Genomic DNA, 14,738 nt, shown 5'->3' with positions numbered 1-14,738 from the left:
AAAGGAGGGAACGAGACAAAGGGGAGAAAAGAAGTAGTAAAAGCAAATCAAATATAGATGATTACAGACACATGAAGAAGATGCACTGACAAATTGTTGATGATGTTAGAGTGTGTGTGTGTGTGCGCGCAAGAGACATGGTGTGCTGTTGTGTGCCGTTAACTACTGACTACAAACACTACACACAAACTACAACAGCACAAACTTTCTATTCGTACAAAATAAAAGTTTTACGTTCATTGCTTATTTAGCTAAACCTTACACCGGGTCTACAGTGGAAGCATGTGCAGTGTGTGGCAGCTGTAGCAGTGATTTGCTGTATCCCAGGCAGCTCTGTTGTTCGTGCAGGGACCTTATCTGCTGTGGAGCTGCTGTGCAGCATCTGCTGTTTTGACAAAGAGTTTGCCTTTGAAAATCATAAAACATTATTTTAAATACTCCAAATGGTCTTCTGTACTCAACTCAATACCAAGACTCTTTTTGTTGAAAAACAAACAAACAATGGCTTCATGGAACTGAAAAACTACAGTGTTTTTACTTTGAAACAGGAACAGGACATGCTGTGTTTTTGACATATGCACTGCTGAACCTGAGGCGAAAGATCATTTTCACTGTCTATTTTTGCTATGAGACACATATACCTAGGGAATAGGCTAGAGGTCTCAGACACACCTGGGACACTCTCATCAGTTACATGTGTGCCTCAATGAGGCAGAGACAGCAAGACATTTCGTGCTGCAGACATGCTGTTCTAATAAAGGAAAAAAGGAAAACTTGTTAGTTGTAGGTCTGTATCAGTTCCAATATTGCATCACTGATACAAGTAGTAGGGGTGGAATTTTTTAGGTATGTGTTTCAATCAGTCTTTTGAAAGTCTTTGTCTCACTGTGTGATCACTCACCACTATTTATAACAACAGTGCATTTGTAACGAGAAACAAAAGAGTTTAATTTCCATCACTTATTAAACTAAATAAAATTTGTAAATTGGAAGGTTACAACTGCATTGTAAAGAAGTAACATCTTGAATCACAATTCACATAAATTTACGTTAAAATATAAAAGAAACCGTGCTTTTACCTGCACTGTGTTTAACAGCACAGCATCATTAGCACCTGTGTGGCACTCAATGCTCTTGTATGAAGCATAGTACATATACTGTCACCAGCTGAGGGGGACAAGCCGAAAGCTGTAAACCCACTGCCTCTTGATATGTTATTCTCTACCTCTCTTCGGTCAAGAGCTGCGTACTCTGCCTCTATACCATCGGCCTCGGGGGCAGTCGAAAAGACCATCTGCGACTCCAGGCACAAGGCCAGCTCCTTGTGGTGCTGCTTCTCTGCACAGTCACACGGAGTCTCGCGGTTTTCATTCTCTGCAAACAGGTCTGCTTCTCTCTGCACCAGCAACTAAAAAGGAGGAAAAATAATTGGTCTTCAAATCATATTGTACACACTAAATGCAGGACGTACCTGGCTGGCTAAGGTACAGTGAAACATGTGAAATTATATATATATAAAAAAAGGAGATAACTACTGACTCTACTAAATATATAATCATTTTTTTACTTCATAGATTGGTAAGTTTGGTCTTTTTCTTTAGTACCTACTTTCATTGTTTGACCATGAAATTAGTATTTGTATAGTTAATTTATCATTCATCATTAGATGACAATTACACAGCCAGGATATAAACAAACTTCTTTTCAGAGGAACACACAATGATAGCTTAATTAATCTAATTGACTTTTATATGTGCCTGAGGGAATAATGTAAAATTTCTGTGTTGCATGGCATCTTCCCTAACTCACCAGGGACATCTTTGGTCACACTCAATAAAATGAATGTGTGCCTGCAAATTGCTGTACCTTTCCCTGAATGGTGACTGCATCTAACACCAGGACACACACTACCAAAAATGCCACAAATACTCCCTGTACAAAATGACATATAATTAAAGATCTGCGTTAACATCTTTTGACCTTTTCTCTTCCTTCCACTCACACTGTTCCTCTTCAGTTACCATCTACAGAGCCTTTGACCTATGTAATGATGCTCAGGTTGATAAATATCCACAGGGTTTTGTCACCTTACCTCAACACAAGACTTCATCCCAGAGGCAGCAGCATAGTGCAGGCAGGTGTTTTTCTTGTTGTCTGTAGTGTTGACATTAGCACGTTCATACTCCCCATGATCAAGCTTTGCTCCAGTCCATGCCAGAATGATTTGTAAACATTCGGCACGACGCTGTTCGTCTTCATATGGCCGTGAGATTCGAGGATGTAGTGCTCCTTCTGAGATCAAGATTTGGGGCCCCATGCAGAGAAGGTGCAGAGATGTCTCATTGTGCACATTACGCTTGTTAGGATTTCCATCTTTGCTTAAGAGAAAAGACCTACAAGTACAGGAGAGGAATAACAATTAATTTGACATTTTTGCTCATGGGCCCATAAACATTGAGTGGCAAGCTAAAACATTTTAGTTTACATTGTAGTATTTGTAATTGTGAGCTAAGAAACAAGCATGTAAGCCAATTTTTGGACCCGCCACAAAAAAAAGTTGAATATAACCAATAACTAACATCACTGTATTAAAACTGCAATCTAAAATAATTTTACTTGCTTAATCATAACTAAATGTACTTATACATTCAGTTATTACACATTAGAGAGCTATGTTGCAATAAATTTCACTACAATTCAGGTGATTTATTATCCGGACAATCTTATCTTTCTAGAATCTCAAAATGTTGGTGTTTTATGACAAAAATTTGATTTTCCTACCCATCGTAAGATGCAGAGCAATATTTTTCTAAAACTACATTTTCAATTCAACAATTGCCATTTTGCAATCACCGAGCATTTGTACATGCCATGTACAAAAGTGAGCAAGCATAATATTTGCAAAGAAAGGAAATTGCCAGGGAAAAGAAAAAGGCAAACATGCAATGTTGTTTGCTTGTTGTGTGGGAAGCTCTTAGAGTCCCATTCTATTCCATCGCAGCATGTTGCATTCCTGAGAGCTGCTGACAGATGGCTATGTGGAGAGACAGATGGGTCAGAGATATAGGGTTGAAACATGAAATGTTCTCTTCTGATACAACAGTAAGGTGGTAGATTGGGCGAGTTGATCATCAATACACTACTAAAAAAGTAAAAATGCTCAAAGGGCAATATACAGTATATGGATTGTGATATTTGAACAGAGACTACATAAGCAAACATTAATTTCATTGAACAAAATAATCTGTAGCATGGCAAAAGCAATCTAGCAACCCACAGAAATGCAACTTTCCCTCAATGACAGAAACCAACCCAAAAATATGACACTGGGCCCCATCCTGACCTGAGTAAGCGCGTCATTGCGTGCTGGGCAGCATAGTGCAGCGGCGTGTTGTGCTGGTAGGATTCTCCGTATGTAGCGTTGGGATCCAGAGCCTCCTTGAACTGCAGGTTGCTCTCATAGAGCTGGAGAGCCAACACCTCATCCCCATTAATGAGAGCCTTACGGAACTTGGTTGCCGTGTTCCCCATCTCTTCTCATACTGTGGGGTTCAAGCTTTGACTGACACAGCAGCCTCTGAAATCGCCTTGAATTTTCTCAAGTCTACCTTACCAGCATGCTGATGTCCTAAAAAAAAAAAAGAAAAACTGGTTAAACTCCTTTTTGGCAACAAGGCCTTGCATGAAGAAAAACAGTCATGCTCCAATTGTAAACTCCGGTACAGCACGCTAGTATTTCTATCAGCATTTCATTGAAAGCAGCCCTGGATCTAAAAAGTATTGATTACCTCCACTCCCTCTGAATCAATGGTTTGAGATGCATCTCCAACGTTGCACAGGTGGCTCTGTCACAAGCCCCTGTGTAAGCATCACCACTGCAATGTATTCTACCTCCCTATAATTGTCTTTTTATTTTTTGCTTAGAATAACCATCAGAGAGCCAACAAGCTCATGCAGAGAGAAGGACAAGACTTCTTCTGGCATCACCAGGAGCTTCCGCCTCTCTGTGCCAATGCTGTCCATCCTACTGAGGGCAGGAGTCACTTGAAGCAAGAGATCCTCAACCACAACATGCAGCGAGTCAGCATTTCCCTTCCACCGGAGCACCATATGGTCATGACTGTTAGGCCAGTGTGACGCTTTTATGTATTTTTGGTGCACTGCAGCACAAATACACACATCATCATCCCCTATAGTGCAGTATGCATGACATAACAACACCATGAATAGTATCCTTCTAAACAATCATCAATTGATGTTGGCAAGATGTATACATTAAGAAAAAAATGTTGATAAGTTAACTGAATAACACACAGATGATATCATGCATGTTTGGTGTGCTCACACATTTCAGTCAAGAGCTGATATCATTTAAGCTGAAAATATAAACCTGCATTCCTACTGTCAACAAGTTTCACCTTTTAGGAAACCTGCTTTGAAAAACTCCATTGTAGAGTGGAGATAAGTGGAAAAGGGGCTAGCTACAATTTGGACTCGACTTTGTCTCCTCCACCTCCCTCTCGCGCTGTCTGTAATACATTAGTCACTTGTTTGTTTTATATTCAGTCACCTCTAAATAAATACTGTATTTAAATATGTTCTACTACTCTAAAAGGACATAATATGCAACTAACCCATATATCAAGCAAGTGTTGTAGAGAGTTCTTCTTGGTCTCCAGACCGGTCTTTCTTGAGGCCACTTTTGGTCTCTTCGTCACGTCTTGGTTTAGGACACATTTATACTCAGTTTTGTCTCTGTCTCTCAGATACTAAATTTTGTTTTTAAAACAAGAGTCCAGTTGAGACAAGATTTATTTGTATGAAGCATTGTTGTGACTGGATGGAAAACTTATGGTACACACAACAATACTATTTATACTAACAGATAAATGCCTTTAACTACTGTTAACAGTTATGTTGATTTGAGCTGTAACAGCTCACTAAATACACAACAGCATCACAATTGTTGAACTGTTATGACCATATATCCAGCACAGGAGCAAATAAGGCAGAATGGCACATGTTTACTGACCTTGCATCAATAAATCTTGTGTAAAATGTGTGCCATGTGAGGACAGACATCGTAACCACACAGACAGAGGACAGGGCAGATAATAATGTCCCACTTAGATCAACACCTGGTTTCTTTGGAACAGAATGACACACATGTAAGTCGAGGAGGATAGTCTTCAACTCTTTCACTACTTAACCTATAGTGTGACAGTACTTAACGACACTCCCCCATGGCAGCGTCAACCAACGGCATCTAACTGTGGTTAAAAGAAAAAGAAAATGAAAGCTGAAACATGTAACTTGTCATTGTACTCTTCATGCAGGCCTGGGTTGTTTATCATTGTCGCTAGTTAGCTCAGCCCGATAGCTGTGTGTTGTGTAAATTAAGATCACGCTTTGTTTCGTTTCTGATACGCGAGTGAAACATTCATCAGACACACGACCTTAGTCAACACTGGCGGTGTGTTTGTTGGGAAGCCCGGTATAACTCACAATAAGTGGCCTAGCTTGTCAGCTGTTATGTTATTCAAAACAAAAAAAAAACATCATGACGCTAGCATCTGCGTTGGCTAACGTCAGCGCATACGCCAGTGGGTCAGCTAGCAAGCAGGCTAACCGTGCGTCTAGCCAACTTAGCTACCAGTTAATAAACTCGCTGTAAACAATGAGTAACACATATTTGGACTTACACCGACGGTTCATCTCGCTCTTGTCGCCCTGACCTCGTGAAGTGACTGTCAGTCGATAAGACGACAAACAGAACGATGGTTGATGTAATTCCCCCCGTGTAAATATTACTCAGTTACAGAAGTGATATTCCTGTCAACTCTGCGCTCACTCTCTGCTGTCTGTTCTGTTGCTGCTATTTGGGTTGCCAGGTTTCAACAAAATCCCCGAAGCAGGCGGAAAAACCCGTCTCTGTGTTTGGTTTTTTTACCCCCCTAACAATAGAACGACTACATGTTATCAGCCGTTTAGTATAGATGTGCATTACACAATCCAATTCTTCTTAAATAAAATTCAGATTTTAAATGTAAAAATAAATGGAATGTCACAAGAACTTCCTTCCTAAAGATATTCAACCACATTGATGTCTTTAATTAAACTTGTACATGCGTATTTTCCCCAGAAAATTCAGTTGGAAATGATGAGTCATGTTCAGTACTATGCGCTTGTCTTCCTCTAATTATATTCGAAATTCAAAGTTCTTAATCCACGGTTCCGCTCTTGCCTTTGACTGTGCGATCGACCTCCCCTTCCTTTGAACTGCCCTCTCAGTTCAAAAGAAAAGGTGCAGAAATAGTTAAATACAGTTCCAGACATCCACAATGTGACTATGTATAATGACTATTCTCATACATTTGAATGGAAAAAGTTACATAATTTTCCTAGGCAGTATGAAGTAGTGGATATTTAAAGACTGCATTGTGCATAAGTACAATGTCATTAAGGATTTATGAGATTTTCATAGGATAAAATTAATTGCAGTAACACATATCTAGACTAGCTATTGAATGTTACAGTTTGTGTGTACATGTCTTTAGTAGGCTGTGTGGACCAATTGTCAAACAAACCTATCTTTGTAAGTACATTTTGACCTTGTGAGGACATTGTGGTTGGTCCACACAACTTTAACAGGCATTTTTACGATTAAGACCTGGTTTTAAGTTTAGGTTAGGTTTAGGCTTATGCATTTAGTTGTGTGATGAGTGAGGTTAGGGTAAGAGGGTTAGGGAATGTATTATGTCTATGAGTGTCCACACAAATGATGCAAAACCAGCATGTGTGTGTGTCATTTACATTTTATTAAAATGTCCTTAATTAACAAACAACGTTCTGCGCAGTCAAGAAAAGTAAGAATACGTGACAATAATAATCATTCTAACAACAATAACAGCAACAACAATAGATTAAATATGTATACAGAAGTCTTAAAATGCACCCTGAATGCATTAAGACGTTTGTTATCTTCTTTTATTAAGGTGTAATCTCCCTCTGTCAATCCTTGGATAATCAGAGGTCACCATCACCACCTCCATCAGCATTTTCCACTCTCATTAAACTCTATCTGCTCACCAGTATAGCAGTTATACACATAATAAATCAGACTTTTGTCAGCAGTGATAATCTTTATACAATAATTTGTCTTCAAAAGCTTTCTGAATGTGTATGGATCCATTACTCCTTATTACTCCTTATTATCCAATGTTAGAATTGTGCATCTCTGATGTGTTCATGGCAATGACTGTTCGTAAACTGAACTATTGGGTGTGCGTAAAGTTCTCATTGACCACGATCTGTGTCAGCTCCATCTGGATTTATCTCAGAAGCTCTCAGCTTCTATCGCACCGCAACATGGTAATGGCTGTGAGTACAATAATACACCACTAGAGTGCGTCAGAGTCCACAGAAACAAATAGTATCGCACGTGAGACTGGGGTTTTTTAAGCCCTTCTTCTGTCTGGACTTGGAGATGATATAGTGATATTCCATTGAATTACAAAATGACGTTAATTTATTAAAAAAAGGGTGGTTGAATCATCTCCCCTATTCCTCCTCTTTTCAGCACTCACATTTTATCATGACAATAACTTTGTTTTCTCTCTCTCTCCCTAGATTGTGATCTTCCTCTCTGTCCCCTCTCCCTCTTTGTTCTTGTTTTACAGTTATCCCCGATTTCAGAGGTTCAACACCACAGCTCAATTACTATAACTGTTACTGTTACTATATATTATATAGCTACTCATTGCTGCTAACATTATTATTATCCTCATCCATCCTTCATCTACAGCTTGTCTTTTTCTGAGAGTCACATGAGCTGGAACCAATCCCAGATAGCATTTGGAGCAAGAGGCATGTCACACTCTGGATGAGCTGATTTAATCCCAGTCTCCATCTCTCCTCCATATTTCTCTCTCCTTTCTGCTCTTCTTTTTCACCCACATCTCCTTCACTAACCCCCTTCTTTTCCCCTTCCTTTCTCTCTTCTCTCCTACCCCAACCAGTAGAGGCAGATGTCTGTACACTCTGAGTCTGGTTCTGTCTGATATTTCTTCCTGTTAAAGAGTTTTTTCTCTGTCAACTGTTGCCACGTGCTTGCTCATTCTGTCAGGTTTCTCTATAATAATTGTAAGGTCTTGACCTTATCATGTAAAGTGCCTTGAGATAACATTGAGGTTTGGCTCTTATGTGCACTGAACTGATGAGATGTGATCAGCAGTAACGTTGTGAGTAGTTGCTGGTAATACGCATGTGGTGCAATCATATACTCGAGAAAAACTTAATGTACTCACCAGTCAATAATATGTAAATTGAAAAAAAACTATGTTAATGAAAAAAAAACCACTCATATGCTCCACAGAACATGTGCCTTTTATTATCAAACAACACTGAGCATAATATTCTCACATCTGAGAGTACACACATTTCATTTCAACAGGCCTTCAATAAATAAACACAAGATTTTAACGTAAAGCCAAATATAGTAATGTATGCAACAATAAAACCCAATAACGGCATTATTTAAAAAACAAATTGGGCCTAATTAAACCACTGCTTTGGCACCTTTAAAATTGTAAATACACAGTTCATATGCCAACCTCTTAAGGTGGCAGTAATTGTTGTGTCTCATGATGTCATCATTTCTCCTTGATACTTCCTGTGTCACCGCAGACAAGAAAAAACACCACCAAAACAAATGATGGGTGCACACATATTTAAAAAAAAATAAAAAATAACAATATTTCTTATTCATGATAGCAGATGATGAACCATCAACATGAGAACAAGAGACCAAACATTTAAGTGGCTGTGTAAAAGGAATAATAAGCTGCCATGGCTTTGGATGGGGGGTTTTCCTTGCTGTAGGGGCTACTGTTGGTGGCAACTGAGACCAAGTCCTCACACTTTATATCAGCAGGTGAGTCTGCTGTGCTTGAGCCGTTAAGAGACAAGCGCCTTCGTTTGCAGGCCAGAGCATAAGAGTCAGCCTTTTCAAATGAAAGAGCCGCTGACTGTGTCTCTGTCCAGGTGGAGATCAGGCCTCCGCTGCCGTTCAACTCCTCCTCAATCTGTGGTTTAACTTTGTCTGAGTCTTCTGAGAAACCAGCAGTGGGACTGGGTCTGGGAGACCAGGGCAGACTTGCAGTGACCTTTCTCTGGTATGGTGCTCTTGACCCCCACCCTGCAGACATGGTGCTGAAAGGAGAGTCTGGGTAGTAGCTGAGAGCGTGAGATGTATGCATGGACAGGGATTTGATACTATAAGGAAGCAGAGAGCTTGAGTATTCGGTCTCATAAGGTGTCAGATCTAGCTTATTGTTGGTATTCGTGCTGTTTCCCCCTTGCTGCATGGAGGTGACAAACCACCTCTGTGAAGCGCCGTCTTCAGACTGAGGTGAGAGGAGGCTGTTGGTCTGTGGTACTGCTCTTTCGCTGTTGTAGTACCGATTCTGTGGCAAGTTGTTAACAAATTGTTCCTGGAAGAGGGGCTGCATGGTGTAACGTGCACCGGGGACAATCTGGTGGGCACGCGGTGAGTCAGTTGGAGATGGTGTGAGGCGATCATTCTCTGAAGCTGTGTACATCCTTAAAAAAAAAATACACGAGTTCAAGAAAGGCCAGTGTCGATTTCTTTTAAAATGAGATACCACACAAAAGTATAAAAGATACTCACGAGTCATAGTTATCTCTGAATCCTTTGGCAAAAGGGTTGTGATCGATTTTCAGCTGTGTGATCTAAAAGAGCAAAAACAGAGGAATGAGCGGCATATTCATGGATGTATAGCGATGCCGAGAGAACAGGTCATGTCAAGTCACAAAGGCAATTGCAGATTTTAGATGTCTAGTTAGAGTTTCAACAATAGCAGTTACAAGTTTGTCAAAACAGCATACAATAAGCAATTTATATTGCAAAATAAAAGAATAAAAAGTCATGCTTACATCAGTGTTCTGGTAAGCAGTGACTGCAATGAACTGGGTCTCTGGGAAAGTGAAGCTCTGAGTTTTAATGTCACTGTTAATGTCCTCCACTCCTTCCTCCGTCACCTCCACGATGTGCAGTCTGGGCTGGTACTTATGCAGTGACTGCAGGACAATCATCTGCACACACCATAGATTTATATAAGTCAGTCCATATTTTGAAATAAAATATATAATATCACAATTGACAGCATTAATTAAATTATTCGCCTGCACAAATTCTACTAAGACAACTTATCATCCAAATATGAAATCCAAGTGACAAGGAAGAAGAGAAAAAAAACCAAGATATTTTATGATATTGAGACATTAAGACATTCAACCAAACTAAAATTATTTTTTTCACTCACTATTGATGATTTTACAGACCTGTGAAGTATTGTGACTGGTCCCTTTGTTGTTGGTGAGTTTCAGTTTACTGAAGGAAATTTCTTGTCTCATCCAGTGAGCCCCTGTGTTTGGAGACTCTGGGTGGATGTACACTTTGTTCCCTGCAATTAAAAATAAATGAATCAGTAATGATTGAAAGTGGGCTTTTATTTCTTTGAGAAGTTGTGTTCAAATGGCATGCTGCTGCATCTCACAAAAACTCAACTCCTTGTGAGCATAAGATAATGAGATCAGTCTTAGACATTTTTCAAATAACAAATCTGCCAAATATATCCTGTTTTTTATGAGAAGCAAATGACTGAAATAAAATCGAACGAAATAATTGTTTATTACTATTACTATTATTATTATTATTGTCATCAGTATTATTATCATTATTATTATTTTAATTACATAGTTTCTCTGTTATCCTACCTTGGCTGCTGTTGTCAGCTTTCCCACATGTCACCCACTTGCCACCCTGAAATCTCCAGTGGTTCGGATCCGCCAGGACCACCTCAACAAACACGTTGTAGTGCGCAGTCAGACTCAGACCAGCTATGTTAAAACTGAGAAATGGGAACATCCGTCTGCAAAACACCAGAGGAATAAAAAGAAAATGAAGGAACTCACTTATTTGATTATTTATAATCAAACAAAAGTTGCGTGTCCACCTCTGCAGACTGCTCACCTGCCCTGTTTGGTGATGATCATCTCGGTCTGGTGCCGGTGGAACTTGAGCCACAGCGGTCGGTTGCATAGGTAGACCTGGGGCCTCAGCCCGGGGCCGCCGCTGGGCAGAGTCATGTTGCCGAGAGCAGAACCAGAGCCGGTGTATGGAGGGTAGATGCAGCCGGGGTTCTGGCCGAGCTGGTACGCCGAGCTGAAGTGACTACGCCCGGCTGTGGGTGGAGAAAACCCCGCGGGAGGCAACACGGAGCCCAGGTGGAGAGATGATGGATACCTGCCTGCGCTGGACGGCGCGTAAACCGCGCCACTGGAGGTATAAGGGATAAAAGAGCAGGGGCTCGCTGTGTCCGAACTCTGCTTGGAAACTGTTGGAGGGATGTAGTAGCGGTCAGCAGCCTGCAGCCCGTGCTCTGAGTACCTGCTGCGGGATGCCAGGTCATCCACATCCACAGCTGCTGGAGACTTGCGCGTCTCCTCCGCTGCCTCCTTTGTGGAGGAGAATGTGCTGCTCTCTCCTTCACCGCCGAGCATGTCTGTTTTACTTTTCCCCGGCGGCTCAGATCAGAGATTAAACTTGCTGTCGATGATCCCGCTGCTAGAAACAGATTGCAAATGTAAAGTCACTGTCAGAGTCATTAACACCTGATCGGTCTGTTTTTTACGCGTGTTGATTGTAGAAAGGCCGAATATCTTGGGTGTGGCTGATAAATGTGTGACACCAAACTTTAAATGTTTACATTTATTCTTAAAAAGACAAATAAACAGTGATTTTTCTACAAAGTAAAATACAGGTCATTTTTGATCACTTGGTTCATCTGTTCATCATTTTATCGATTTGTTCATTTTTATTGCGTACATTTCTAAAATTAAACCGACAATATGATCCAAGTAAATCGCTGCAACAAAATGAATTTGTAGTCGATTAAAATGTGGTGAAGTGACGAGCTGTGTTTGATTTGGATGATGCTGGATGGAAGGTTTCTTATAATGTTGAGTGAAGCACATATTGTCGGGTTATAGTTCCAGTTTAACATTGAAAACATATTCTGTATTTATATTTTAATATTCAGTGGCATCTTCCTTGAGAATCTACTGTAAATGCCATCTTCACCTTTAAACATAAACGTGCTATTTTTAAATTATAAAATCCTTACAAATAAAAAGGACATTAAAAAAAAAAATCACTGCGCCTGCTTGTTTCTGGCAAAATGTGACTTAACTTGATATATGCTACGGATGTGATGCTGTTAATCCTGCGTTGTTGTTATCATTATTATTATTATGCAGAGTCAATTCTATCAGATACGAGTCCGTGTCCCAACGGGGCACGCGACGTGAAAAGGGGGAAACAGGCAATTATTTTTCCGTTTGAGGAAACCTGTGATGTTTCTTGGATCAGACAGTTCAGTGAGGGACAACACGACATATTTAAAATACCCCCCAAAAATAAAATAAAAAATAAAAAGAAAGAAAGAAAAACAAATAATGTGTCATCGAATCATTTTCAAATAACGCCAAAGATCAAAATATTATTAGAGTTTGTTTTTATACCCAGAAAAAAAAATATAATTTTGTTTTTATCACGTGGAAAGCAGCTAAACATAATATATAAACAAATGTTATTAAATGGAAGCATACACAAATACATAAACAAACACAATATAAAACTTACCAGGCGGTTACTCCTCTTATTCCTTCAAAGAACTTGGATAACACGAATATTCTAAGCAAACTAAAAACTTCAGACAGTGTCAACCCTGTGAAGCTGAGCCCACGGCATCATGTCGTATGTTGCAGTCGTGGATGGAGTAAAAGTTAAAACCTGAGCCATGAGGAGGCGAACTGATGAGACTGAGAGACAGAGCAGAGCAGAGCGCACTCCCACTTTCACCGCCGCTTTCTCCTTGTTGTGGCCATGAAGCGCTGATCGCAGCCCATTATCAAATCTCCCTCTCATCTCCTGGGGAGGGGCACGAGATCCTCAGTATCACAGCCAAGGTGTATGAGAGCGAGGCAGCTTCCCCACTCATCCGTGAATTGTTTCTTTCCCAATCATCACCACCACCATGCACAGTTAGTGCGTCTGGGAGTCAACAGTGAGTTTATTTGGTCTGCTCCTCGATTGTTTTCATTCAAATACTGCACCTTTTGAAAGCAATTTCAACACAAAAGTTCATGAGAGGTGGAACTGTTCCTGAGCTGATCTCCATATTAATAATGATAAGCTGACTTAAAAACAACTGCCGGCTAACAACAGGAACTACCTTAAGTTTATGGTAATATAAAAAAAAAAATCCTCCAAAATTTGCTCCAACAATATGAGAATTGGTCATTTCATAGTAATGACGTGGAGAGTAAATGTCGCTTACATGATCAAAATAAACAAATTAAGATTAAGGATGTGTTTTGTAGAGAAGTGCTGGCTAATACATTTACATAATAGTAATCTTATAAATAAAGTCACCCATTGGTTGTTGTTTGTCAGTGGAGTCAAGCTTTGGCTACAGTTTTAGATTCTGAAATGTATGTAAATCATAATGTAAAAAGCTCTAATGCTGTTGTTCAGCAAAAGCATTGATCCAGTCAAGTGGTTCTGAAGTGACGGAGTCTTAAAATCTTTGTCCAAAGCAAAAGTAAAACCTTCCCTTTCTCTCATTTCTTGCTGCAGTATTTGCTAGAAGAGAGCACACACACACACACACACTCTTTCCAATCCTTGAGAGCAATTGCAACACAGAGAAGTTAGTTCATGAAAGGTGCAACTGATATGAGCTGACCATGAGAGAACAGTAACCACCTCCACCAAGTTTATGGTCAAAAAATATCCTCCAAAATTTGCTCCAACAACTTGAGAATTGGTCATTTCATGCTTCAGCTATTTTGATGTTTTACACAGTAACGTGTCATTGGGAAAAATAAGGACCTGGAGTGTGTTGCTCACATGACAAATATAAGAGCAGAGTTTCATTTGTGAAACGTGAATTTTGTGGACTGAAACACAGCTCTGTGTGTTTCCTGTAGTCACAGAACAGATATAGCATCAATATTGTCCCCCCGTTTACTGACATTAAATTGTCATTTGTGTGTGCTTTTGTCACACTTTATGATGTATTTAGTGTCAGTGACATTTTTATTTTACAATATGGGTAGAGGTGAGCACCAGCACTTTATTTTGTATTAATTTATACTTTATTTAGCCAGAAAGGTCCCATTGAGATACAAGATCTCTTCTTCCAGGGAGTCCTGGTCAAGACTGCAGCATAGGTAGTACAAGACAAGAGTGACAACGTTGCTCTAATACACAGGTCAGTCACAAACATATGAGGAACTCGCAGATAATGTAGGCTCTTTTCTGATGAGGACTCATCAGGCCGTTTCCTCCTTGATGCCTTCCACTTCTTCAGTTCAAAGCAGACCAGCACATCAGACTTTAAATGATGCTGTATCACCGTGTTAATGGCACACCTTTTAACAGCTTTGAATCCCCTCTCAGGACCAGACGATGCTCAGCTAGAGTTTGCATGATAAAGACACAGTGAGAGGATTAGTGAAGCGGGTCGCCACCTCTGAAGTAAACACACTGCACATCAAACAAGACAAATCAACTTTTTGGGTAAGCTATTTGAACTGCAAACAGTCTAAAGCTAATACACTTCTGCTGATTGCACTGATAAACTAATTGAGTT

At 40.0% G+C, this 14,738-nt stretch overlaps 2 protein-coding genes across 2 annotated transcripts in view; both read right to left on the bottom strand.

Moving 5' to 3' along the window:
- Positions 1-5,889, bottom strand: part of LOC122774893 (ankyrin repeat and IBR domain-containing protein 1-like) — a 30,880-nt gene extending 24,991 nt beyond the window's left edge. The window contains exons 1-4 of the mRNA XM_044034486.1: positions 5,703-5,889; positions 3,344-3,628; positions 2,093-2,393; positions 1,226-1,408 (exon numbers count right to left, since the gene is read on the bottom strand). Of these exons, the coding sequence (XP_043890421.1) occupies positions 1,226-1,408; positions 2,093-2,393; positions 3,344-3,531 (672 nt within the window). The 5' untranslated portion in view covers positions 3,532-3,628; positions 5,703-5,889. The remainder of the gene's footprint in view (positions 1-1,225; positions 1,409-2,092; positions 2,394-3,343; positions 3,629-5,702) is intronic.
- Positions 5,890-8,373: 2,484 nt separating this feature from the next.
- Positions 8,374-12,945, bottom strand: eomesb (eomesodermin homolog b). The gene is made up of 7 exons (XM_044033490.1): positions 12,725-12,945; positions 11,054-11,647; positions 10,798-10,952; positions 10,363-10,484; positions 9,955-10,113; positions 9,689-9,750; positions 8,374-9,600 (listed from the first exon to the last, which is right to left on the bottom strand). Exons 2-7 carry the CDS (start codon positions 11,581-11,583, stop codon positions 8,814-8,816), a joined length of 1,815 nt encoding a protein of 604 aa, XP_043889425.1. The 5' UTR covers positions 11,584-11,647; positions 12,725-12,945; the 3' UTR covers positions 8,374-8,813.
- Positions 12,946-14,738: the final 1,793 nt, after the last annotated feature.

This window comes from Solea senegalensis, linkage group LG9 (genome assembly GCF_019176455.1).
Source record: "Solea senegalensis isolate Sse05_10M linkage group LG9, IFAPA_SoseM_1, whole genome shotgun sequence".
In the NCBI taxonomy this organism is placed as follows: Eukaryota; Metazoa; Chordata; class Actinopteri; order Pleuronectiformes; family Soleidae; genus Solea; species Solea senegalensis.
The sequence above is the reverse complement of the archived record's forward strand: the minus strand, read 5'-3'. Positions and strand labels throughout refer to the sequence as shown.

Excerpts from the sequence above, each read along its gene's own strand:
- eomesb (XM_044033490.1), bottom strand. The coding sequence starts at position 11,583 with ATGCTCGGCGGTGAAGGAGAGAGCAGCACATTCTCCTCCACAAAGGAG. Across the intron at positions 10,953-11,053 it reads ATCATCACCAAACAGGGCAG|ACGGATGTTCCCATTTCTCA; the intron begins GTGAGCAGTCTG and ends GGTGTTTTGCAG. Across the intron at positions 9,751-9,954 it reads CTGCTTACCAGAACACTGAT|ATCACACAGCTGAAAATCGA; the intron begins GTAAGCATGACT and ends TTGCTCTTTTAG.